Below are 25,885 nucleotides of genomic sequence, written 5' to 3'. Positions count from 1 at the left end.
GACCTGCATAGCCTCTCCATCTCAACAGTGGTCCCACCACTTCCCCCTTTCTGCCAGGGGCTCACATTCAGCTCCTGCCTGGCTCCTGGGGCCCCTGAGTTCACGGTCCTGGATTAGGAGCCCCGGGGACAAGTTTAGTCTGATGGTCTCGTGCACTGGACACAGAAACCCCCAAACAATCAAGACTTTTATATAGCTCAGCTCTCCCAGTCCTACTTCCGGTAGGACATGTTGGTCCAACAAATGCCGAGACCTTTTCTGAAGCTCCTCAAGATGAAGCCATCCTGGCACCAGGAAGAATCCCTGGCAGGAGACCCGGGACCTGTATCTTGTCAGGCACTGCCCGTGTGAGCTGGAGCAGATCGCTGCCTCCCTGGCATCGTGCACGACCAAGGAAAGAGCGTGGTTTGAAGTTACCCGGGTCTGAAGCCCAGCTCTGCCACATGTCTCAGACAGGTCACTTCATCACTCCGGCCCCAGTGGCCTCCTCTGAAAGCTGGGGTCACCGTGAGCATCCCTTGGGCTCTCGTGAGAATGAAACGTGGTGACGTGCACACAGCATTGGTCCCCTGTGCATTCTGACTTCCGGTGCCTGCTCGGAGCTTCTGGAGCCCAGGCCCCCCGCCCGAGCTGAGCCACTCACCTCAATGTCTAGCACAAGTCCTGACACTTAGTAGGCACTCAGGAAACACTTGTTGAGTTCAACTGACTCCTTATCAAACCAAGCAGTAGCAACAGAAATACAAACATACGTCCATTAAAAAGCTGTGTGCACGAATGCTTATGCAGCGTATGCAGTGAGAGCCACACGGGAAACTGGCCAGGCATCTACTACAAGAGAATGGCTAGCAAGCTGTGGTATCTCCTCCAATGGAATACTCCTCAGCTATAAAAAGGAAGGAGCGATGGGCACACACAACTCCATGGGTGGGTCCCAAAAATATTTCGCCGGGAGAAAAGAGCCTCCACTAAAAATAACCTGCTGTGTGATTCCACGTATGTGAAATTCTACAGCAGAAAAAAAAAAATGGTGTGAGAAACATCGGCATAATGCTTGCGTGGGGGCAGAAACTGGACTGGGGAAGGGGAGAAGGAACCTTCTGGAGTGATGGTGATGTTTGCTTCATGAGAGGGATTCGGGTTACACAGGTAAATGCATTTGTCAGAACTCACTGGGCAGTCCATTCGAGATTTGTGCATTCTATTGTAGGGAAATTTCACCTAAAAAAGAGACTTATGGGTAAATATTGACGTCCAATCAGTGATATGCATGTTGAAGCATCTAGGAGCGCCATGTGCCTATGTCTGCGGCTCACTTTGGAATACATCCAGAAAATACAGGTGGGTGGGTGGGCAGAGGGGTGGATAGAGGAAGGGGCATGGGATAAAACAGACGTGGTCAAATGTCCATTATAGATGCCAAGTAGTAAGGCTACAGGTGTTTGCTCTTAAAATTCTTTACACTTCTCCGTATGTTTGAAAATGTTGATAATCAAGCGTTGAGGAATAAAACGCGATGCTGCAGGGCCATGCCAGGGCAGTGGGGTGACTTGTGCGAGGTCACACAGTCTGTCACAAACACTGAGGCTCGTTTCTGGGAAAGTGAAAGTAGGATTGTGTCCTCCCAGCCGGATCTGGACTGTGGGCAGTCAGTAAACCCCTTCGCCTCTCTGGGACTCTGGCCCCATCTGCAAAACGCGGAGAGCATCGCCCCGATTCAACGGGAAGCCAGGGGCACTGAGCAACCCGGGCTCCATGGGGATCTGGCAGAAAGCAACTTGGTCCTTTCCAAGCAAGCCTGACCCCCTCCTCACTGGGATGTCAGCTTCAACGTGGGCTCGGGGCCGGGCCTCCTCTGGCCACCGAGTCTGCCGTGGCCCCGCCTGCTCCATCCATCACACTATTTTAATTGTCTGCATGACAGTGTTCCCAGTCTGGTGCATTTCTTCGATCTTCCTTCATGTGATTTGTCATCTGTCTCCTCCCACTGGAATGGAGACCCCAGGAGAAGAGGGATTTTGCCTTCTTTGCGGCTTTATCCCCTGCACCTGTTGTAACAGTCTCTGGCACGTGGAGGGACAGGGTGACGCCTTGTTGAAGGAACAAATAGATGAACAGGGTCGGGTAAGCTCCAGGGCAACCCCCCAAGTGCAGAATTCTGCCCCCCGGAGTGTGCCTGTGGCTAGCGCCACCTGCATGGAAGAGTAGAGAGTGAATTTAGGGATCAGCCATCCTCATCCCATTTAACAGATGAGGAAACTGAGGCCCAGAGAGAAAATGCAAATTTCCCGGCATCCACTGGGTCCCACTCAGGGCTGTGTTCCTCCTGGCCTCCTGGCTCCCACTCAGGGCTGTGTTCCTCCAGCAGGCTGCTGGGTTCTTGGTAAAGTGCTCATCCCCAGGGGCGGCCGCAGATGGACAGACACGCAGGCTCCACCGGGCTGGGCTGCCCGCGAGGCTGTGAGCTAATTTCAGGGGGCAGGATGTGCCAGCCTAGCAATGTTCGCAGGTGGGCAGGCTGGCCCAGGCCGCCGATGGGCCATGTCCATGGGTCTGCTGGCGGCCGATCCTGCTGACACAGGCCCAGTTGTCTGCACAGCCTGCGGAGTGTGGAGGACTCGGCAGATTGGCACAGTGAGGTCCCTCCCCGTGGACTGGCAGCCCCTCCTGGCTGCATCGGTCAGCCAGACTGGCACAAGCTGGGCATCTGTTCCCATGATGAGCCCTTGCTGGGCACAACCTGTCCACACAGGTGTGCTCGCTGACAGGCAGTCTAGGAGATGCAATGGGACCGAGCGCTGAGTAGGGCCACGCAGGGCGTCATGGGAGGTGGCACGGGCAGGGGATTGGGGCCAGGGCCTTGCACACGGAGACTCAGACACCAGGCTCAGACAGGGCTCAGCCAGGCCCCATCCCCACACACACCTGCTCAGCAGGCTCGCAGGATCCAAAAGTCCATTTGAAGCTCTGATGGAGGGGCTGGGGCTCTTCCCTCATTCCTACGGCCTCTTCCCAAGTCCAGACCCGCTTGTCCTTAGACCATGATCTACACGGCAACCAGGGAGCTCTTCCTGACCCGAGTGGGAGCTGGCACCCATCTGCTCTTGAAGCCTTCGGTGGCTGCCATCTCTCTCCCATAGAATAATAGCAATAATAATATCCTCTATGTAGCAGCTACTGTGCTAAGCATCTTACAGGTAATGCAATCGCACACAATTATAGAGCGTTTCCTGGCTCTTTTCTGAGCACTTTACATGGAAACTACATCCATCCTTCCGCCACTTATGAGGTGGTCCTCTCGTTATCCCCATCTATAGATGGGTAAACTAAGGCAGGAGCTGTGAAGTGACTTGCCCGAGGTCTTGAATTAGATCTGACGCCCTAGGAGTTTGACACCATCAAGTGTGAAGCAGGACCCTTCACACCAGGCCCTGCTCCCACGGCCAGGCTCCAAGTCCCTGCATCCCACACAGCATCCCACGGAACCCATCCTGAATCCCCGGTCACGTTACCCAAACCTCGGCTCTGCCTTGCTGCTCTGTAGGCCTGGAGGGCCCTCCTGCCTCCCCTTGTCTGCCCTGCAGACCCTTCTCTGTCCTCCAGGGCACAGCGCAGTGGACCCTGGCAGGACTCACTGCCCCCTCCCTACCCTGTGCCACCTCCTTGCCACACTGGCCCCTGTGGCAGGGTGAGCACGTGCTGCTGATGTTTCTCGCTGTGATCTCCCTGCCCCGCCCTTTCTGTGAGGGCCAGGATCATGTCTGATGCTACCCTTTGTCCATGGGCCTGGCCCCAGGAGGGAATGAATGAATGAATGAATGAATGAATGAATGAATGGGAAGTTGAGGTCACTTGGATTAGAGGAATGAAGACTGAGGGCAGGTGATGAGGACTGGCCTTTGGGGAGATAGAAGATGGGTGACAAAGCCGTTCCTTCCTCCATCAGCCCCACCACATCCAGAAAGTGACGGGGCAGCTTTAGCCACATGGGAAAGAGCTCTCCCGTTGGGGTGCAGCCCATCTCTGGTGCTGGGACCGTTGTCAGGAGGCGGGGAAGAGGCAGGACGGAGCCGGACACCACCAGCCTGACCTGAAAGTGGGAAACCGTGTCCCCGGTGCTTCGGCTGCACAGCACCCCTGGCAAGCCTGGGTCTCTAGGGTCTGGATTCCAAGCACCGAGAGGGTGTGCTGCAAAGAGGAGGGGCCTTGGAGCTGAGGACTCGGCCCCTGGCCCTGCTGCCTCCTTCCTGTGCGGCCCCGGGCCTGTCCCTCCCCTCCTTGGTTCTCAGTTTGGCTGTCTGTAAAGGGAGAGGTCTAGATGGGCAGTGAAGGGCCTCCCGCTCTGAGCAGCGGCCCGCCCAGGGCACCAGGGGAAAGCTGCACAGAGGCTCTGGCTGGGGAAGATCTGGGGAGCTCAGGACCGCATCTCCCAACTGTGGTCCCCACCCCCTGCACCCGCCGACTCCGTGGGGCTTGTTAAAAATGCAGGATTGGGCCTCCAGCCAGGACTCACTGAAATGGAACCTCTGGGTGGGCTTCCTGGGAAATAACATTGTCACACCTACTCCCACCTGCCCAGGTGTGCACGGAAGTGGGAGTGTCCAGCATCTACCCAGGCCCTGCCTGTCTCCCTGTTGCCTGCCTGTAGCCCCTGCAGCACAGGGCGGTCCCAGAGCATCCAGGCCTGAACCTGGCAGTGTGTGGGGTAAGGAGGCTGGGAGCTGACTGTGGCTTTGCATCTGACCAATGGGTGCCCGCCTGGGGCAGCAGATGCCAAGGGGGCAGGGTTGACATGATGTTGTCTCCCAACCTGGCATTTCTCAGAAAATCACCCCCATACGCAGGCACCCTAGCTGACATCCCCTTCCCCCTGGCCTGGAGCAGGGGACAGGGAGTATAGACTGAGCCTACACTGTGGGTGCAAGCACCATACATACACACACATGCACACACACCAGGAATCCACACACTGACACAGAACCCTCCACATGCACACATATAGTATCTTACACCCCCCCCCCCAACCCTATCTAGACATTTAGAACAGCACCAAGCATTCTCACCATTCCTTTGCTTTACACACACACACACACACACCCTCATAGGCAGCCTGGAAGCATGCAGGCTTGTATATTCCTCCCTGCTAACACACATACGCATTCACACCCCTTACTGCCGGCCGCTCCTGGGACCTGTGCTCACACCAGTTGCGCACACACCTCCTCACACGTGCATAAGCACCTGCTCACGTGTGTAACCCACAAAGCCAGCAGCCGCTCTCCTGCCTTTCATTCTCTCCCGCCCCCGGGGCCCCGGCTCTCCCTGCACCCCATCCCTGAGCTGCTGTCTACCATCACGCGGTAACCAGATGAGACAAGGCAATTTATGACACCAGCTGTCTCTGTCAAAACCGGATCTCACACACACAGGGGAAGCCAATTACCCGAGCCCAGCCCTGCCAGAAGGTGGGACTCACAAGGGAGACACAGCCGAGGTGGCATCCGGCCACCGGGAGAGGTGGGTGGCTCCTGGCTTGAGGATTTCCCCCTCTCTCTGTCCTTGTATATGTGGCTTCTCCCAGGCCCAGGCCCAGGGGAGCCTGCCCTACCCTCTCTGGCTGCTCCTCTGACCCAGCTCCCAGACCCAGGGTGGAGAACAGGTGGGCAGGAGGTCTGGGGGAAGAGTGGTCCAGGGTCACCATGGCAACAAGGAAGACAGGAACCCTGGGCCTGCCCCTCCCCCTACCCAGCAGGCCTTGGCGAGGCCGCATCACTGTCCCCCACTTCCTCTCTACCCTCATTCCTCTCCCTCCTCCCTGAGCAGGTGGTTTCATGCACTGCACCCCTGCCCAGGCTTCCCTTGGCATAGAATAACCGCTCCCTTCCTTACCCCCCACCCCCCGCCCCAACACTTACTAGTAATCAAACTCTACTGCCTGAGCCACTTCCAATCAGAATCAGACCCTGGTTCAAATCTCTGCTCCTCCACTTACCCGCTTAGCAGCCAATATGTGCATCTATAAAAAAGATGCTCATTTGTGTAAAAATGTGGGCCGAGAGCCCTCTACATAGCAGAACTCTGCTCTGGGAATCAGAGGGACAGCATGGGCATCAGGTTCTAGCGGAGGGGTGGGGGCTGCAGCATTCAAGGGAGGTGATGGTGTTTCCTCACTGTCTCATCCGCGGGGCCCGCGGCTGTGCTCCCGGAAGAAGCACCGCTTGTGAAAGGAGCTCAATCCGCACACGGAAGCTCAAAGGCACGACAGGCTGGAGCCCTGGCACTGGGGTTGACCTAATCTGAGTAAGCCCTCCATGAGCGCTAGTCAATCAGGTGCCATCTGCACACCGGGCCGTGGCGGGAGCGTCCTCCCCATCACGGCTGAATGGCTGGACCGAGACAGGCCTGCTTTGGCCCGTTTCTTCATCCTCCAACTCACATGTGCACTCCACATATTAAGGACATACTATGTGCAAGTCCACATTCTAGGCTCACGGGGTTGAGTGAGGTGGGGAAGGGACTTCTGCTGGCGTGGCCGAAGCTTCTAGAGAAGCTTTCCATCACGAACACAACACTAGGAACAGAGCAGTAAATTCACGTTTTCCAAGATGCGTTCACGTATATTTGTCCCTTATAGTATTCCGAACAACTGGGGCATGGGTTCCGTTAACACCCCTCGCGTAAGAGATGGGGAAACTGAGGCACCGAGACAATCGATGACTTGCCTGAGAACCCAGGGCCAGGACGTGGAGGCACCCTCAGCGGAACGGAGTCTCTTAATGCTTGCGGTGTCCAGCCCACATTCGTCACTTGTGTTATCTAATGAGCTGTCCCTTTACCCTCAAGGACAACCCTACAGGACCTGCCCGTGCTGGGCCTTGAACCTGGGTCTGCCTGCCCGGAGAGCCCAGGCGCCATCCACTCTCCCACGTCTAATCCGTTCATTAAAGCCCTCTTGGCAGACCCTCCCTCTCCCTGCCCGGCCCCGGAGACCTCAGCTGCTCCATCTCCAGGACGGCCGATTCCTTCCCGGCTGGAGAGGCGCTGGGCTAATGTAGGCAGGCAATTTAAACAGCTCCAGCAAAATACACCAGCACTTTCCACTCTGCCACTATTACGCTCTCCAGCCGCAGCGGAATTGGCCCCTAAGTGGGATATCAAGTTTATTACAGCTATTTCCAATCTGTAATTGGTTTTGTGGAACACAAAGGAAAGGAGGTTGGGGGGTGGGAGAGGTGATTCCCCCCCCCTCTTTTTTTCTTTTTTTTTTTTTTCCCTCTTCTGATGATGGCACCCAGGGATGTTGTTGGTGAGGAGGCTGGAGTTGGAGACATTTGTTTTTCAAATGAAATACCCCCGGCTGGCCGGCGGGCTCTCGCGCTGCTGGCTCAACCAAGTCTGTCCGCATGCTTTGGTGGCACCACTTGAAAATCAACCTCACCTGGCTGAAGGCAGATTTGCTGGTGGGGGCAGCCGGGGCTCTGGGATGGGATCCCACGGGGGCCTGGGGGCAGCTGGTTGAGCCCTAATGGGCCAGCCCAGAGCGTGAGTAGCTGTGGTTTCTAGGGCCAGCTGCTCTAGAATGAAAACATTGTGGGCATGTAAGTGGAAAGGGCCCTCTGAGGTCACTCTGCCCCAACTATCCCTCATTGAGCATTTAGGGAAACTGAGGCCCAGAGAGGGGGGCTGTGCAGAGACAGCCCGTGGGACTTAGAAGCCAGGTCTCTGCCTTCTCACTCCCTTCCACACAGGGTAGTGGATCCTTCCACACTAATGACTCAGATGCTCATGGGGGGCGGGGAGGAGAAAAGCCACCCGTGCTTGAGCACCTACTACGCGCCCGGTGCCTTCATCAGAGTCTGCCCACCCTAACCGACCTTCCTACTTTGGACCGAAATAACAGAGTAGTCCCCCCCTTATCCACGAGGGACATGTTCTGAGACCCCCAGCGGAGGCCTGAAACCATGGCGCGTACTGAACCCTATGCATGCTGTTTTTCTCTAGGCACACACACACACCCACGATAAAGTCTAATTTATAAATTAGGCACAGTAAGAGACTAATGAGAAAAACAAATAATAAAATAGGACAATTATACCAATATGCTGTAATAAGTTATGTGAATGTTCTTTCTCTCTCAAAATACCTCATTCTACTCGATGCATAATGCGGGTGTGCCGGACAAAGGGGTGATTCAGGCCCAGCTGGGACGGGGCGGGGCGGTGAGAGATTCCATCGCCCTGCTCAGAACACCCGGGCAATTGGAAACTTCGGACTTGCTTATTTCTGGAATTTTCCATTTATAATTCTCAGACCATGGTTGACCGCAAGTAACTGAAACCGTGGGGAACAGAACTGCAGATAAGGGGAGACTACTGCACCAGCTCGTTCGCATCGGCCATTCCCCTGTAGTTACATGAGTGTGTGTTTGCCAGCGACGCCCAGCCCGTAGCAGGCACGCCACATATGTTCGTCTCCACTGCCCAAGACCCGTTTAACACACGCAGGTATTTACCCTCAGGCCGACAAGGAAGCCCAGACACGGCCCCAGAGAAAAAAATGTAAATAAAATCACAGGGAAAACCAGGTGAGTCCTTGAAACTCCCCTGCCCCTCGGCCCGAAACAGGGATTTATGACTCAGATAATTCTCCGGTGCTTTATCTGGGGTGCGGGGTAGGCATGTGTGTGTGCGTGTGGCGTGCGAGTGTATTTTCCTAGTAATAAAACCCTCAGTCTGGAGAATAAATTCGAGCAGACAGTTTTACCGCACAGGTTTTTTTTTTTCTCCTTTGTATAATAATAATAATTTAAAAATAGGAGTGAAATTTGAGATTGAGACGATAAGGGCTGCCAGATTTTAGGAGCCGATAGAAGGGAGGTGAGGCTGTGAGTCAACCTCCACTATCATGGAGGAGAAAATCCTCCAACCTCCCCTTCTGCGCATCTGAGTTTCTCCCCACCCCACCCCTTACGGAGCTGCGCTGGAGCAGAGGAGAGGCTGGGAGGCAATGAGCCCACCACAGCCTCTCTCTCAGCCTAGCGGGTGGGGTGTGAACTCTGCTCTAGGAGCCAGAGCTTTGCCGAGTCCAGTGTGGGACCTCCGCTGAATCACTTTGCCTCTCTGCGCCTCAGTTTCTTCATCTGCAAAATGGGAACATGATTGTCTAATCCACTCACTTTTCAGGGGCATTGTGGTCCACACGAAGTGGTGGGCCTAGAGCAGGTTTCTTGCCCTCGGCACTGCTGGCGTTTTGGGCCAGATCATTCTTTGGGGGGTTGTTCTGTACATCATATGATGGTTATAGGTCCCTGGCCTCTACTGTAGATGCCAGTTACTCCCCTCCCCAGTTGTGACAACCAACACCGGATCCAGACATTGCCAGATGGCCCCCAGCTAAGACCCGGGTTTAAGGGTTCCTTGCTCCTCTTCCCCCCTCTTCTCCTTGTCCCCTACTTGGGAAGCTGGCCCCGTGATGCAGAAGAGGCAAGGGAGAGGGCGAGAGGCCGTGGTGCCAGCTTCCCACCTACATGGGCGGAGAGGCCTCCTTCTTCTTTTTGTTGGTTGGTTGGTTAATCCTCCCCCGAGGATACTTTTCCCATTGATTTTTAGAGAGAGTGGAAGGGAGGGGAAGAGACACAGAGAGACACATCGGTGGGAGAGAGACACATCAACTGGTTGTCTCCTGCATCTGACCCGACCCAGGCTGGGAATCGAGCCTGCAACCGAGGTACATACCCTTGACCGGAATCGAACCCAGGACTCTTCAGTCCTCAGGCCGATGCTCTATCCACTGAGCCAAACCAGCTACGGCTGGGGCCTCCTTATTCCTGGCGAGCTTGCATTCTGGGGAGCAGGATCCGTGCCTGGAACACAGCTGGTGCTCAGTAAGTGCCGGCTGGACTGCACTGCGTCTGTCTAAAGCAGTAGCAGCACCTCCTGGGCCAGACCGCTGTGGCTCAAGTCACCATGGGCCCAGGTGTGCCCAGAAGGGCCCAGCCGCACCCAGGCCAGCCCTCCCAGGAGGGTGTCAGGTCCAAGCTCAATGCCCAGCCAAAGCGGGTGGGGGCAGAGGCTTTCAGCGTCCTCCCCCGCCCCAGCCCCTGGAGAATCCCGGCCCCGGCCACCGCCCTCCCGGCCCCTCTCCCCCTGCCTCCGCACGCAGAGCCGCATGGAGCTAATTCCACTTCTCCAGGCCCAGGCATGAGGCCTCCGTCGCAGGCTGTTAGCCCGGAGCCCAGCTGAGTGGCGAGAGGCTGCAAGCTTTCAGTCTATAATAGAGTTGCTGAGACAAGCGGAAAACTGCAGCCGAGTAAACAGATAAATAATTGAAACAGTGACAACACATACCTTGCTGCTTTGTGGAGTAACACTTTCATTAGCGGGAGGCAGCTCAGGCCCGGGGATGCGGCGGCGGGGATGCGGCGGGCGGCGGCTGGGAGCCAGGGGCACTAGGGTCTTGCTGGGACTCAGCTGTGAACAGCTGGGCGCCTGAGCAGCTTCGTCCTCCGGCTCAGGCTTTGCTATCGCCTCCTGGGGCCCCTGGCTTCTCCGGGCTTCGTGTTCCCAGGTGAAATGGCTGGGGGCCTCCTGGCCTGTCCCAAGAGCAGCCAGGGGAGAGTGGGTCCGCCACGTTGTCCCCTTCTCCCCATCCCCCATGCCAGTGGACTGGGTTCTCAGCCTTCTCCCAGGCCCCCTGGCTCCAACGTGCCCCTGGAATCAGTCCTCACCCTATACGAAGGCCGGAGGGCGAATCTGAAACCCTGCGTCCCCGTTGCCCCCACCCCGACCCAAGGAAGCTGGGCTCCTTTGCCTCCATGATCGGGCACGCGGTTCTCTCCCAGGTCTCCTCACTCCACGACTTGCTGCCTGGCACCCCGACCAGTCTACTTTCACTGTTACTTCCTGCCCCAGGACCTTTGCTCCTGCTGTCCACTCTGCCTGGAAGCACTCCCACCATTTGCCAGGCTGTGTCCTACTCTTCCTTCAGGAGATAACTTAAATCTCTTGCTCCAAGAAGCCCTCTCTGACGACCCTACCCCCAGGATGGGGGCTGCCCCTCCTCTGGGCTCCCCTGCCATTCTGGGCCCACCCCTGGCAGGATTCATCAGAAACTATTGCAGTGTAGCTGGTTAGTGTCCCCCATGAGATCTTTGCTCCAGTGGCCGCCCCTGCCGCCCAGTTCCCCCTTCTCCATCTGTCCAGCCTACCCCCACCCCCATTCTGTCTCTTCTCAGGCAGGGATGGCGTTGGGATCAAGCCGTGACTCTGCAGCTGACTCTGCAGAACGCATTCACACGCGCTGGCTCAGTGTGCAGCTCAGTGGGCAAGGCTGACCAGGGGCCGCAGAAGTGGAGCCCCTGGTGCAGTGGAAAGAGGGCGAGAGAAGGGCCAGCTCTGCTCCTTCTCGGCTGCAGGACCTCAGGAAGCCGCTGCACTGCAGAGCCTCAGTCTGCACATCAATAAAATGGGGATGACCTGGGAGGTTCCAGTGACGGCTGGGACGGGAGCCCAGAGGCTTCTCCAGGGGCAACAGGGCGGTGGGCTTCCTGGCTTCTGCATCTCCCCAGGGCCCGGAGGCCCCCCCCCCGGCCCCGCTGCTTGGAGGAAAGGGTGGCCACACTGGCTGCACGCTCACCTGTGGCTGCCTCTGTGCTCCGTTGCAGGTGATGGATGGCGGCACCATCAAGCAGAAGATCTTTACCTTCGACGCCATGTTCTCCACCAACTACTCGCACATGGAAAACTACCGCAAGAGAGAGGACCTGGTGTATCAGTCCACCGTGAGGTGAGGGGCAGGGGTCGGGGACCAGGAGGGCCACCTCTCCGCCCCTTTTCCATCGTCGCACAAGGTTCTTGGGGGGCCTCAGGATCACCCTCCATGGGCTTGGAAGGCAGAGTAAGACTCTGCTCAGAAGTGGGACCCATTTCTGGAGGGAAGAAGCAAGAAGGGGTCAAGTCTGAGCTCTGCCACACGGAGCAGACCCCTGACAGCCAGCCCCTCCCAAGTCCTGCAAGGCGGGCCTTCCAAGCCCTGGTTCCAAGCGAGGACACTGAGGTCCAGAGAGGGTGAGCAATGTGCCTAACGTCACACAGCCAGCAATGCCAGAGTTGCCATGGGAACCAGCTCTGCCTGGCTCAGAAGCCCATGGGCCCCAAACGTGGCAAGGAAAACAGACCCTACATAGCAGGCCCCAGGTCAGAAGCAGAGGAAGGATGGGGAGGGAAGCGGCCTTGGGATGGAGGATTTAATTCTTCTCCCCCTTTTCCAGAGGACTTTAAGGGAGCCGATTCCATGCCAGGCCCTGCCACGTCCTCCCACCCACTCCCTAAAAGGCCCGACCCCCTTTTATTCCTCTGACCTTCACACACAGGACCCTCTTCCCAGAGTGCCTGTCCCTGTGGTCACCTGGGCAACTCCTCATCTGCCTTCAGAACCCAACCCAGGTTCCTCTGTGGACGCCTTCTCTAGACTCACCTGCACCCCAGCAGAACTGATCTCCCCCAAAGCCTATGCCTGCCACCCCTCCAGTACCTGCCCCCCTCAAGAAGGGGACCTCACCGCATTAACGAACAGTAGCTTCACACAGGCCCTGAATGCGCACCACTTCACACACACACACACACACACACACACACACACACACACACACGTGCATGCTCTTTTACACACACACACACACACACACACACACACACACACACACACGTGCATGCTCTTTCACACAGCCAGCTGCTTTGCCTGGTGGAGAAGCGCAATCTCAATCTGACTGGGCCACACTGGGCGCACAGGAAGATGCTCAGCACACACAGTGGGGTGCACTGTGCTTCCTGGGGGGCCTCTTACATTCCCACTCAGTGCCTGATGCCTGACCCTCCACTCTCCACCCCCGGGTTGCTTCTCCTTTCTGTGACCAGGAGACAGAGCAGGTGCCCCTTCACCCCTTAACCTTGTACCCTCAGCTCCCCACACAGGCCCAACGCACAGTAGGTGCACAACAAAATTTGCAAATCCACTGGATGATCCTGGGTTTGCTCCTTGGCCCCTTGGGCCTCAGTTTCCTCATGCGTAAAATGAGGAAATGGGATGAGAGGACTGTAAAGGGTACCTCCAGCCGGCATGGGGACTCTGGCAGGCGGCCCCTCCCTGGCCATGTTTGTAAGTCTGGGAGGTGGGTGTGCGCCTGGAGGGCCTTGCTGGGTCCCCTCCTCTCTGGCTTCGTGCCGGGAGGCAGACCCTGCCGCTTGCTGGGGAATCTGGTGAGAATGTGGGTGCAAAGGGGCTCTGAGGGGCCTGGGGGCACGTGGCCACACAGGTGCCCTCACTCGTATATTTATGATTTCTCCTGCACCCGCTTCCAAAGAGGATTTGGGGCGCCTTAAAATATTAAAGCACACCCAAGACCAGCCCGTGGCAATCAAGATGAAAATGGAGGCAGACCTCATTTTGGAGAAGAAAATAACTATTCTGGGACCCACAGATGAGTTTACGTCAAGTGAACATTTGAATCATCCCCAAGCTTCCCAGAACCCGCCCTGCCGCCCCGCCCCTGCGGGGTGGCCATGGTCTCTGAGACTCCTAACCCCCACCCCAGGACCCAGCCTAGCCATCATTTCTAGTGCCCCACCCCTGCCGCAGGTATGGCCTCCCGGGTGACCAGAACACCTGGACAGCAGAGCCCCGCCCTACTGGGCTCACTGCCTGGCCTGGGCTCCAGCGGTGGTTTCTCAGGTCTCAGTCAGATGGGGGTGGGGGCGGGGGGTGAGGCCTGGGCACAAAGGAAGAAAGGAGCAGACCCTCTGGAGTCTAATCCGATTCCACCAGCCCCAGGGGCGGCCGAGCTGGAAGAGGCAGCTTCTTGAGGCTGCAGGGCCCCATTAGGGCTGGTGGTGGGGCGCGGACTCCACATTTACATATAAATGAAGATATTTACAAATTAATGCATATCAACCAGAGAGAGTCCCAGCTCCACAGCTGTCTCAGCCACTTCCTCGTCAGCTGGGGAGGGGGGGAGAAGGCTGAGAAGATGAGCAGGAATTGGCAGAGAGCCCTTGTTTCCCGGGCAGCAGAGAGGAGAGGCTTCCCGGGGACGCCCCAGCTTTCCTCCGCTGGTGGGGTTCCCGGGGGGATGGGCGTCCCTGTCCCTGTGGGGAAGCGTGCAGGTGTGGCACACCTTGGGCAGGTCACTGTCAAAGGCCTTTCTAGTCCTGAGCCTCGGAACCCAGAACTCCCTGCTTGAAATGGGCAAGGATTTATTCCTTCGAAGGGTTTGTACTTGAGCACCTCTAGGAGCCTGGCATGATGCGAGGTGCCGGGATCCAGAGGTTCAAGAAAGGCGGGGAGGCGGGCACTAATCTAGGAAATCCAGACATAAATAATGCGTCACTACGCGTTCCACCGGGGATGACCTGCAGGATGCACCTGTATCGGCACCTTCCCTTCCTGCTCGCTCTCCACCCGCTCGCAGCTGCCCGGGACACCCTCACAAACAAGCCGCTTGCTCACTCGGAATCCCTCAGAATCCTAGTCTCGGGGTCTGTTGCTCAGGGGCCTCCGAAGTGGGGAGGTACGATGTGGGCGACAGTCCCACCAGCTGGCTGCCTGCACACCGGCTGGCTGTGGTCTACACCCACCCTCTCACGACCTGTCTTCACCTCCATTCACCTGTTACACCAGGCCGGCACAGGTATGAGCAGACTGGTGGGCCTGACCACGGAGATGATTGTGTGGGCAAATTCATTGGTTCCTGCAGGATGCGGCTGTCAAGGCCTCCCTAGAGGTCAGGGTGAATCCCCATGAGCCTTCAACCACTCCTCTACCCACCCCCCCAACACACACACACACACACACACACACACACACACACACACACACAGACGCTGGGCTTTCCATTTCCCAAAGCCCTTTGCAGGCCCTTGTTCCATTCCCTCTGCCCAGGGTGTCATGAGGAGCACTGGGCAGGTCTCACTGGCTCTAGTTCGGCAGCAGGAAAATCTAGACTCTAGGAGTTAAGTGTTCTCCTGCCCCTTGCACTCCTTGCCCACCTTTATTTTGCCAAGGCTCTACTCATCCTTTTAGATTCAGCTTAAATGGCACCTCCTCCAGGAAGCCAGTCCTGATTGCCCACACTGGGTCAGATACCTCAGTATATTTCCCCTTCATACACTTACTGCCCAGACACTAGGTATTCAGAGTCTGCCTCCCCAACTAGACCAGAAGTCCCATGAGGACAAGGATTGGGTCTGATGTCTTCACCACTATCTCCCCAGTCCTCAGCCTAGCACACCTCCCTCCCCCCCACACACACACATGCATGTTGTGAATGATTTGTAAATATTTGAGGGGTGGATGAGTTAGTGGTAGAAGCTGTGGTGTTGGATGAATTGGGAAGGAGCAAGTCAGGCCTCTGAGCCTTCCCCCAACATTTGCGTCATTCATTCATCACAGGGCATTGAGCGATTGCTTTATGTCAGAGATGGTGCTGGAAATAAAATAGTGAACAAGACATAATCAGACCTGCTCTCGTGAGGTTTACGATGTAGCAGGTGAGTAGGGGCAGACTACAGCAATATGTTTAGAATAATAAGAAAAATATTTACAGTTGGTGATGAGTGTGTTGAAGGACGTAAGGTCATGTCGTGGAGAATGAAGAATAATGGGGAGGAGGGCTTCAAGCCTTCTCCTAGAGGAGACATTTAAACAAAAATCCGTGGGCTAAAGAGAAGCCATCCAGACAGGGCTGGGGGTAGGAAGGGCATTCCAGGGGGAAGGCACAGCAAGTGCAAAGGTCCTGGGTGAGAAGGAGCTGGCCGGATCGAGGCGCTGCGTGGCCAGAACTCAGGAAGTACATTGATGTTTATTCTCCGCGCCCTGGAAGCCACTGTGACGTGTGCTTAGTAAAGTTCACCCAGGTTGCTGAGTGGAGGGTGGGTTGGAGGTGCGAGGGTAGGACAGAGCCCTCCTCCTCGGAGCCCGGGGAGGGGGAGGTAGCTGTCTTCATAGTCCTCAGGACTCAGTTTCCAACTCTGAGTGAGGCTGGGAAGGGGAGCTGGAAGTCCTGGGCTGGCAGGGCCAGGAGGCCGACCAAAGAGGGGTCCAGAGAACCAGCTCACCGGGGTCTGATTTCCACGCCTGTCCCCCAAAGCGGACTGCGCTTGGGAACAGCTGGGTGGGGTGGAGCCTAGGGGGTCCGTGGGGAATGTGGGAGCACAGTTCCACCTCCTAATTCTTACTGATCGGGGGAGGGAGACGTGGGGAAAATCAAGTAAATGAAAAAGGAGCCTTGAGGATCGAAGATGTGGGAAGAAACGCTACTTCCTTTATTACTTTGAGATGCAGCCGTTCACGTATTCACTCAACGGGGCATATTGAGCATTTGCGGCATTGAAGGCCCAGAGCTGGGGGCTCAGAGCTGGAGGCACAGCGCCCCGCGGGGTGAAAACGCAGCCCCTGCCTCCATGGAGCACACAGCCCACCCCCTCTCCCACCCACCCGTGAGCCCCTTCAAAGGCAGCGGCGCTGTATCTTTTCCATCTTAGTAACCCCAGAACCCACTCGACATTTCGAGAGGAACAATAAATATTTGTGGAATGAAAGGAGAGAAAGGGGAGATAAAGCAGGGAGATAAATAGCTAACAATTCAAGTAATAAAGTGATAGCTGTCATAGGCAAGATTCAGATATAAGCAGTGATGAGTCGGAGATGGAGAGACTGGGGAAATCATGGAGAAGGTGGCATTTGAAGTGGCCCTAGACGCAGAAGTAGGTCTGAGACAAAGAGCGGGAGCAGGGAGTCTGGCCCGGGAGGGGGCTGTTGGGGGGGGGGGAGGAGAAGGGTGCTGCGTGCGCCAAGGGCTGGGGGCGGGGAGGCTGGCGTCCTGCGGGCAGACAGAGGTTCCACAGCGGATGCCCCCTGGAATCCGTTCAAACGAAAAAAAATGTAGTTGGCTTTTTAAACAGACGCATTAACTGTCTGGTCCAAAGAGCTGAGAGGTTTGTTTCCCTTTGAAAAGTTAAATGTCCCTTCTGAGTCCCATCCATTAGTGAGCCGGGCGAACGCTTTCTTCGCGATGGGTACAAAGAAATATGCGGGCTGACCCTTGTTGGTTTCAAAGCCTGAGTCCCACAGCTCGCTACTCCCTCTTCGTATTGTCCGGAACCATGCATCTCTTTTCTCCAAGATACATAGAACGTGTGCTGCTTGCACACGAAATCGCCATTCATTTCTCCAGGCGTGGGGACACTCGGCACACACATACGTTGAATACCTACTGTGCGCCGGGCTTGCGCTAGGCACTGGGGAAACAGGACACACCCAAGCCCTGTGCACACGGAACTGGGCCACATTCCTAATCCACTATAAGCCCATTCTTCCCTCCCCCACCCAGAAATCACCCAGGAACGAGAATGAGCCGGAGTGAGATTGTAAGGGTAACCGTGAGCCCCTTTCAGCACGTTATTCATAACAGATCGTGCCTCTCAGTAGCATCAGATTTGAACGCCCCAGGTCTTCCAGCCCATGTGGGAGTCCGGTCCCCATCTCAACCCTAGGGGACGCTTTAGGAGCGAGGGCTGCAGTTCCCCTCCCTGCCACCAGGGGAGTTTTCAGTCCCGTTCTCCCCTCAGCAAGGACAGGCTGCAAGTGAGTTACCAGAACAGCCAACCCCCTTCCCTAGGAGTCTGCATCTCTACACCGAGCAGTCCAGTCCCCAGACCACCTGCATTAGGATCACCTTGGAAGTTGCTTGAAAAGACCGATTCCGGATGGAATTTGATTCAAGGGGTCTGGAGCAGGGCCTGGAAATAGTCTTTTAAAAAGTCTTCCAGGTGAAGATGTTGGCAGCGAGATCTGGAAAGCTCTGCTCACACAACACCTTCCATCTGCTCCGATGTGCAGATCTGGGCCAAAGAACTCCGCAGGAAGCTGCGAGGCACAGATAATTCTGGTTGCTGCTGGCAGCCCGTGATGGACCATTGTCCTGAGCCCCTCCTGCCCCCCAGGGCCAGACCCATTTGGGTTGAAGGTAACAGAATAGTTGGAACAGCCAGTGACCTCCCAGTCTAGAGAGACCTCCCAGGTACTGACCAGTCCCTCAGCCTGGGCCACCCCCCATGCCCACCTGCCACCAGTTAATCAGAAGAAGAACAGCTGAGTGCCAGGCCCTGTGCTGAGCTTCTCAGGAAGTGAGGCCATGGCTGGAGGCGGGGGCCCTGGAGCAAGGTGCTCTTTCTACAGCTCCCTGGCCAAGGCATTGCCCCCAAAGTGTGCCCACGCTCCCTGAGTGTGCCCACGCTCCCTGAGTGTGCCCATGCTCCGTGAGTGTGCCCTTCTCCCTGAGTGTGCCCATGCTCCCTGAGTGTGCCCACGCTCCCTGAGTGTGCCCATGCTCCGTGAGTGTGCCCTTCTCCCTGAGTGTGCCCATGCTCCGTGAGTGTGCCCTTCTCCCTGAGTGTGCCCATGCTCCCTGAGTGTGCCCATGCTCCCTGAGTGTGCCCATGCTCCCTGAGTGTGTCCTTGCTCTCTGAGTGTGCCTTTGCTCCATGAGTGTGTCCTTGCTCCCTGAGTGTGCCCATGCTCCCTGAGTGTGCCCATGCTCCCTGAGTGTGCCCATGCTCCCTGAGTGTGCCTTTGCTCCATGAGTGTGTCCTTGCTCCGTGAGTGTGCCCTTCTCCCTGAGTGTGCCCATGCTCCCTGAGTGTGCCCACGCTCCCTGAGTGTGCCCACGCTCCCTGAGTGTGCCCACGCTCCCTGAGTGTGCTGACTCTCCCTGATTGTGCCCTTCTCCCTGAGTGTGCCCTTCTCCCTGAGTGTGCCCATGCTCTCTGAGTGTGTCCTTGCTCCCTGGGTGTGCCCATGCTCCCTAAGTGTGCCCATGCTCCCTGAGTGCCAACGCTCCCTGAGTGTGCCCACGCTCCCTGAGTGTGCCCACGCTCCCTGAGTGTGCTGACTCTCCCTGATTGTGCCCTTCTCCCTGAGTGTGCCCTTCTCCCTGAGTGTGCCCATGCTCTCTGAGTGTGTCCTTGCTCCCTGGGTGTGCCCATGCTCCCTAAGTGTGCCCACGCTCCCTGAGTGCCAACGCTCCCTGAGTGTGCCCTTGCTACCTGAACCAAAGTCTTGCTGAACCCAATCCTGGGCCTCCCACCCCAAGTACCCGCTAGGGAATGCAGTCACCGGACCCACTCTGTGTCAGGTCTGCAGGTGGTGCTCTGCAGAGGCCACCAGATCTGCTCCCAGCCTTCCTCCCTGGGCCTTGTCTCCCAGGGCGGGGACCCTCCCTCCTTCATGTCTAGGTCCTCAGTGCCTGGCACAGGGCCTGGGATGGAAGTCCAGGGGCTCAGTGCAGGTTTGTTGAATCAATAGGTTGACAGGTTATCCAAATGGGGAATTACCATTTCAAACAGTCAGCAGAACGCTCTCCCATCCATCATCTGCTTTAACCCTCACAGCGTCCAGGGGAGGCGGGTCTCAGACTCATCGAATCCTGCCGTGTTGTACAGCTGATGCCACGGAAGAACAGAGAGCTGCAGTCACTTGCCAGGGTCCGGCGGGTTGCACACGGTAAAGCTTGGGTTCGGCCCCACAGGCCGTTATAGCCATATTGGGTCCCTGGATCGCTGGGGCAGTCATTGAACAGTCATTGAGTGCCCACCCTGTGCCAGGACCAGTGCCAGGCACTGGAGACTCGGTGACTTAGTGAGGGCATGTGACCTTGTGTTTCCACCCCTGTATGCACATATGTACACACGGGTGCGTGTGCGCACGCACACACACACACACACACACACACACACACACACACACTGGATACCTGGCCTGAGATGCTTGGTGCCTCCAGGTAGGAAGCTGCCAGAGTCAGTCACCACCTTAAAAACCGCCACCGCCTGGCAGCCCCAGGCCCCTGGGTGCTCTGGCCAGGCGGCCAAGCGATGCCTAATCCTGGCTCTGGAGGTGGGGCTCTCGGAGCCTCTGCCACCCCAGCTGGCAGCACCCATTCCTTTGACCTGCCGAGAAGTCCGGTTACCTAACCAGCCTCTGCTGCTCGGCCCAGGTTCCCCATGGAGCGGGACACCCTCCGGCTCCCCGACTCGCCGCCACCCCTTCTCCTCATCCACGTCTCAGCTTCCCACTTTTCTCCTCCAGGGGCTGCCTGGAGCCCCGTGGTGCTTCCAGGCCCAGCTCAAATGCCCTGCTCAGCACAGCCCCCCCAGTGTCCCCCACGCCACCCCCCTGAGGGTCAGTCCAGCTCCGGGAGCACCCTCTTCTCACGCTGGTTGCCATTACCCACTCGCAAGAATGCTGTCCCCACTGAGGCCATGAGCGCCCAGTGGGCAGGGCCCAGTGTCGCCCACACGGCTGGCCCTCGGCACTTTCCTCCCCGCCTCCCACGCCCCTCCTCCCCACCAGTCAAGGTCCATTCTTCTCCTTTTGTTCCTTGGATTTCCGTCTTTTCTGCTGCTTCTATGGTGGTCCTTCCTTAGGCGATGCTCTTCTGTCCTTTATTTCTCCCGCTCTGGGCCTCACGCTGCCCACGTGGGGCCACCTCTTCCCCCGCACAGCCCGGCATCTCTTGGCTTGGAGTACCTCTGTGGCCCAGAACCTCCCAGCGGCACAGACCCTGGATCTCAAGGCCCCAGAAGCATCAAGGCGTTCCCTGTTCCACATGGAGGGGTGGGGGTAGAGGTACTTCTCTGTGGGTGGGTCTGGGGTTAGTGGAACCTTTGAAGCAGGGGACTAAGGTGTACGCTGTTGAAACACCAAGCAGTCTCCTCCAGCCACCTGCCCGGTCTCCATTTGCCCCCAGGCATACAGGAGGCCTCCAGGACTCCTGCTTTACTGGTCTTCCTCTCCTGGGGAGGGAAGTGCTTGCAAAGCTGTCTGCTGCCCTCTGGTGATGCATTGGGCTATTGCAACTAGCAGGGTGGTCCCCTGCCTGTGGCCGCTCCCCACCCATTACCAAGAATGATGGGTCTTGTCCCTCAAAAGTAGGGACCTCCTTTCTTCATCTCTAGGGCCTCCGGGCCCAGCAAGGGTCTCAGTGGAGATTTGTTAAATTAATGAGCTGACAGGTTATCCAAATGTGGAATTATTATTTCAAACGTTCAGCAAAACTCTTTCCCATCCATCACTTGCTTAAACCCTAATGACAATTTTATGAAGTGCAGATCTCAGACCTTATTAACGGGCCTCCACTCAGCCCGGAGAGAAGTGACTGGCCCATGAGCTGGGAGGTTCCCCACCCGGCAGGACTTTCTCCCCCCGGGGGCCTTCCCAGCGAGTGGGCTGAGCCCGTGCTGACGGAATGGGGCGTCTCGGGGGTAACCCCTTTTCTCCTCTGGGTGGCAGTTTGCCTTTTACCAGGGGCCTTCTGGAGACAGTGTCTTCACCCAGAATCACCCCCAGGAATTGCAAGCCCCGTGTCCGGCTGCAATGTGGCGGGGGCAGGGGGGGGGGGCAGGTGGTTCTGATGCATGCCTCGTGTACCGAGACGTGTCCCGGCCACCTCAGGCAAGGGCTTGTCCTGATCACTCACTTGCTGTTGAAAGTGTGTTTCTCTGTTAGCTGTAGACATCAAGCAGCAGGGGTACCTGGGGCAAGGGGCAGGAGGGGGCTGGAAGGGGTTAATGGGAGGTTAGAAGCGGGGGGGAGATGTAATAATTTCAACAGAGATTTCTTAAAAAGGCACAGGAATAAACAAGGGAGGTAAGGTCCCTGCCCCACGGAGGTGACCTGCCGGGCGCTGCCCACAGCCCAGGGAGAGTCGGGGGAGGGGCTCTCTGCAGCCTGGATGGCGAGATGACGCAGCCACCAAAGACCAGGAGTGAGCTTTCTGGGAGAGGAGAAAGCAGAGCCTGAGAGGAGGGGAGCTGGATGTGTAAACCAGGAGCAGAGAAGCCCAGAGAGGAGGGGCTGGGAGTGGAGGAGCCCTGCTGGGGGTGCAGGGGAGCGGGGCGCAGTCGGCACAGACAGGGTCTCATGCAATGAACTTGGCCGGGCATAGGACTCACCTTGTCAAAACGGATTCGGATGCAATGGGTCTGCGATGGGGCCTGATCATGTCCCAGGTGGGGCCAGCGCTGGTGTTCGGGTCTCACGGAAACACGGAGGGAGCGTTACACACTCCCCACACGCCCACCAAGCCCAGCCCGGTAATCAGAACGTTGCTGGTTAACCCTCCAGGCGACCCCACTCTGCAGGCCAGGCTGAGAGCCCCTGTTGTAGAGCATTCTGGGCCGTCAGAGAACGTCTGAATCGTGTTCTAGGAGTGGGGAGGAGCCATCACAGTTGGATTCATTTCTGTTTGCATGTTGTTAATAAAACCCACCTGAGCTATTGGGGAGGCTGGGAAGTGGAGGAGAGGAGAGGAGAGGTGGTGATGGGCGGCGGGTGGGGGTGGGAGACTTTGAAAACAGAGCTGGCCTGGCCAGACTCATGAATGGACTGGAAGTGGCAGGGCATTGGGGGGTAGAGGGGGGGGGGGGACTCAGAAAGAGACAAATTAACAGTGACCTCTAGGGCGAGGGTCATGGCATGTAGGTGGAGGGGCATTCCTTTCTGAAATGGGGAGACCCATGAGGACTGCGTCTGGGGATGGGGTGTAGAATTCTCAAGTTCTGTTTGGACTAAGTTAAGGCACGTCTCTTAGACACCAGAACAGAGACGGTGAGTAGGTTGATGGAAGCACCGGGTGAGGGAGAGGGTGTGGTCACAGATACACATGTGGGAGCCAGGTTAAGTCACTGTCCCCTCCCAGACCTGGGAAGCGCAGCCAGCAGCCCGCAGGCCTCACCGAGGCCACTCCCCTCACTCCCCAGATGAGAACCCCAAAGCCCAGAGACTGGGGGTGACTTCCCCAAGGTCACACAGCAAGTCGCTATGGAACTAAAACTCAACTTCAGACTCCCAGGTGGGGCGGCTGCCACTCCGCAGAGCCCAGAGCAGCGTCCCCCCCCCCCGCCCCCCCCCCCGCCCGGCCCCAAGCACAGTTCCAGGGACAGAGTTGCTGAGATGGCAAATAATTTATATCTCCACAGCCAGAAAACACGAGCTGTTAGAAATTATCTGCACCCGCGCACGCGCACACACATTATCCTTCTCCTAAGTAAAAAATCAGTAGCCGGCTGTCAGCTTTATTACTAATTACACAACTACTTTATTGCTGGTATTAAAAAAAAACTGAAGGCTAAAAATGTCCGGGAAAGACTTAATTTAGTAAACAGTTCAGAACAAAGTATTTGTCGCTGTGGTATTTCTTCACATTAGAATTCGCTCCAGGTGATTCAAACCTCCTCTTTACTTTATTATGCAGTTTAATAAAGTTCCCAGGTTCGGGGAGAATCTTCTTCGCCCTGGAAGGTAATTGTGTTTCAGGAGGTGAGGGTTAGGTGGGATTGATGGAGAATGGGGGTGGGGGAGGTGCGGGGGCCTAAAGGTCCTGGAAAACACAGTGCGGAGAGGGCAGGGGAGTGAGTGCCCTGCTGAGCTCACAGTGGATGATGGACAGACAGATGGAAGGACAGACCGAGGGATGGAGGGAGGGAGAGATAAATGGAGGAGGCGCTCCCAGCTGAACCACCGGGTGGTCGCACAGCTTAGTCAAGGAGAGGGAGTCGCCTAAAATTGCCATTGATAGAGAGAAAGGAGAGGAGGTCGGTGGGCCACTGGCCTGTTGTACAAAAGGGCCTGTGTACAACCTGCCACCTCTGTGTGCACATCGGCTGAGACGGAGAAGCATCGCCACACAGGCTGCAGGGCGTGGAGGCCAAGAGGCAACTAGGGAAGGTGGGAGACTTGCTCGAGGTCACACAGCTCAGTAGCCACGGAGAAGCCGGGCCCCAGGCTTCCCGGTGTCCAGTCAGGCGCTACCTTTCCTCCCAGGTCCCCACGCTGCGTCCTGTCTGGGCACATCCGGGTTCCTCCTACGCCCAGCAGCCAGGTGAGCATTCTCGGTGACATTATGTTGTGACATCTGCTGTTTGAAGCCCTCCCAGGGTGCCCTGACTCCATGGGGAGAGAATCCCCGCCTCCCATCAGGCCTGCAAGGCCTCCTCTGTCTCAGTCTCCATCTGCCCTCTCCCTCACCGTCCTCGGGTCCTCCTGACTCTGTTGCCAGCTTGTTCCTGCCTCAGGACCTTTGCTCCTGCTGTTCCTCTGCTAGGGGCCCTCTTCTTCCATCCCAGGTCCCCAAGCAAGTGTGGCCTCCACAGGGGCCTCCCTGAGCCCTGCCCTGGAGGAGTCCGCACGCCCACCCCCGGGACCCTTCACCCTTTGCTCCGGTGGCTTGTTAATATCCAGTATGACTCTCTGCATCTGAATGTTTCCCTGTTTCTTCTCAAAGGCCACCCTGAGGGTGAGGACTTGGTCCCTCTGGCCCTCTCCTGTTCTCCCAGCATCCAGAGCAGTACCAGGCACCTCCATATCAATGTCCAGTCAATATTTCTTACGTGGATAAGTGAACTCACCGTCAGAGGGCCGGGTTATCACACCACTGCCCGGGACTGAGCCAAGAGCCCTGGGTCTCAGGATGGACTCTAGTCCCAAGTCTGCCGCGAAGCTGCAGTGAGACGCGGCCAGACACCCACTTCCCTGAGCCTCAGTTTCCCTTTTTCTCAGTGCACTAATGGGAGGGTCCCAGGTGATGGACAGCCCTCCCAGCTCCACCCCTCTCTGCCCCTTCCTGGCCACACTATCAAGGGGGACAGGCCGAGGACCCGGCCCCCAGGGTGCCGGGCTGCTGCACAGTCAGGGCTGGGCCTGGAGGCAGATGCCTGGAGTCCGAGACAAGCTAGGAACCGTCCTGAGTGCCCATCGCGTCTGTGTGTGGCGCCTCGGGGGAGCGGCTCGCTCTTGCTTCGGCAATTTCCTCGGGAGCTGGGCTGACACTCCTAATTATTATTTGGAAAGGTTTGGGGAGGCTCGGTGAATGGATTACATATTTTCTTCCCCGACAGGGCATTTGTTCAGTCGTGTCTTTTATGTGTCCCCTGCGAGGTTAATGTTCCTGCGCGTGTCGAGTATTTTGTGGGGACCATGGGACTAAAGCCCGTCAGAACTCTCCCCCCAGCTCACCAACCCTGCCGGGGGCTTCCGAGCACTTTCATTGAACTTCCCCGGACCTTTGCTTCCCCATGAGGGTGATGAGAGAGCCAGGGCCCTGGGATCCGAGGCCTGATAACCATGCCAACGCCAGTGTTAACAAGCTCCTACTATGTGCCCTGCCCGCTGAAAGCACTTTACACGCATTGACTCGTAAATCCAGTGTTAACAAGCTCCTACTGTGTGCCCTGCCCGCTGTAAGCACTTTACACGCATTGACTCGTACAGTGGTCAGCAAACTGCGGCTCGCGAGCCACATGCGGCTCTTTGGCCCCTTGAATGTGGCTCTTCCACAAAATAGCACGTGCAGGCACGCACGTACAGTGCGATTGAAACTTCGTGGCCCATGCGCAGAAGTCGGTTTTCGGCTCTCAAAAGAAATTTCAGTCGTTGTGCTGTTGATATTTGGCTCTGTTGACTAATGAGTTTGCCGACCACTGGACTCGTAAATCCTCGCGATGCAGGTGCTGTTACCATCCTCATTGGTAGGGGGAAGGGAAGCTCAGAGAGGTTAAGTGACTTGCCGGAGGTCAGAGGCGGGACACAGGCTCTTAGCTGCTGCTCTGTGAGTGTTCCGGCGGCTTGGGGTGCGGGATACAGGACCCCCAGCACCTTGGCGCTGGTGCGGCAGGTGGGCAGCGAGGGCTTTTCTCTGCCAGATGCTATTCGTGGTGACGCTGGGCAGGACTTGGAGCCCGGGCTACTTCATTGGTAAGAAACGAAGGCTGGTTTCAGCTCCCCAAGCTGTGGTGGTGAGGGTGGTAGGCATGCTTATCTTCAAAATCCCTCCTGTCCA

General features: G+C 57.0%; 1 protein-coding gene across 1 annotated transcript in view; it reads left to right on the top strand.

Moving 5' to 3' along the window:
• Nucleotides 1-25,885, top strand: part of IGSF21 (immunoglobin superfamily member 21) — a gene marked incomplete at both ends in the record, with an annotated part of 207,399 nt that overhangs the window by 126,000 nt on the left and 55,514 nt on the right. The window contains one exon of the mRNA XM_079776571.1: nt 11,663-11,784. Coding sequence (XP_079632697.1) covers nt 11,663-11,784 — 122 coding nt within the window. The remainder of the gene's footprint in view (nt 1-11,662; nt 11,785-25,885) is intronic.

Source organism: Cnephaeus nilssonii, assembly GCF_951640355.1.
Source record: "Cnephaeus nilssonii genome assembly, chromosome: 7".
In the NCBI taxonomy this organism is placed as follows: domain Eukaryota; kingdom Metazoa; phylum Chordata; class Mammalia; order Chiroptera; family Vespertilionidae; genus Cnephaeus; species Cnephaeus nilssonii.
Note: the sequence above shows the minus strand (reverse complement) of the source record. Positions and strands in the feature narration are given on the sequence as shown.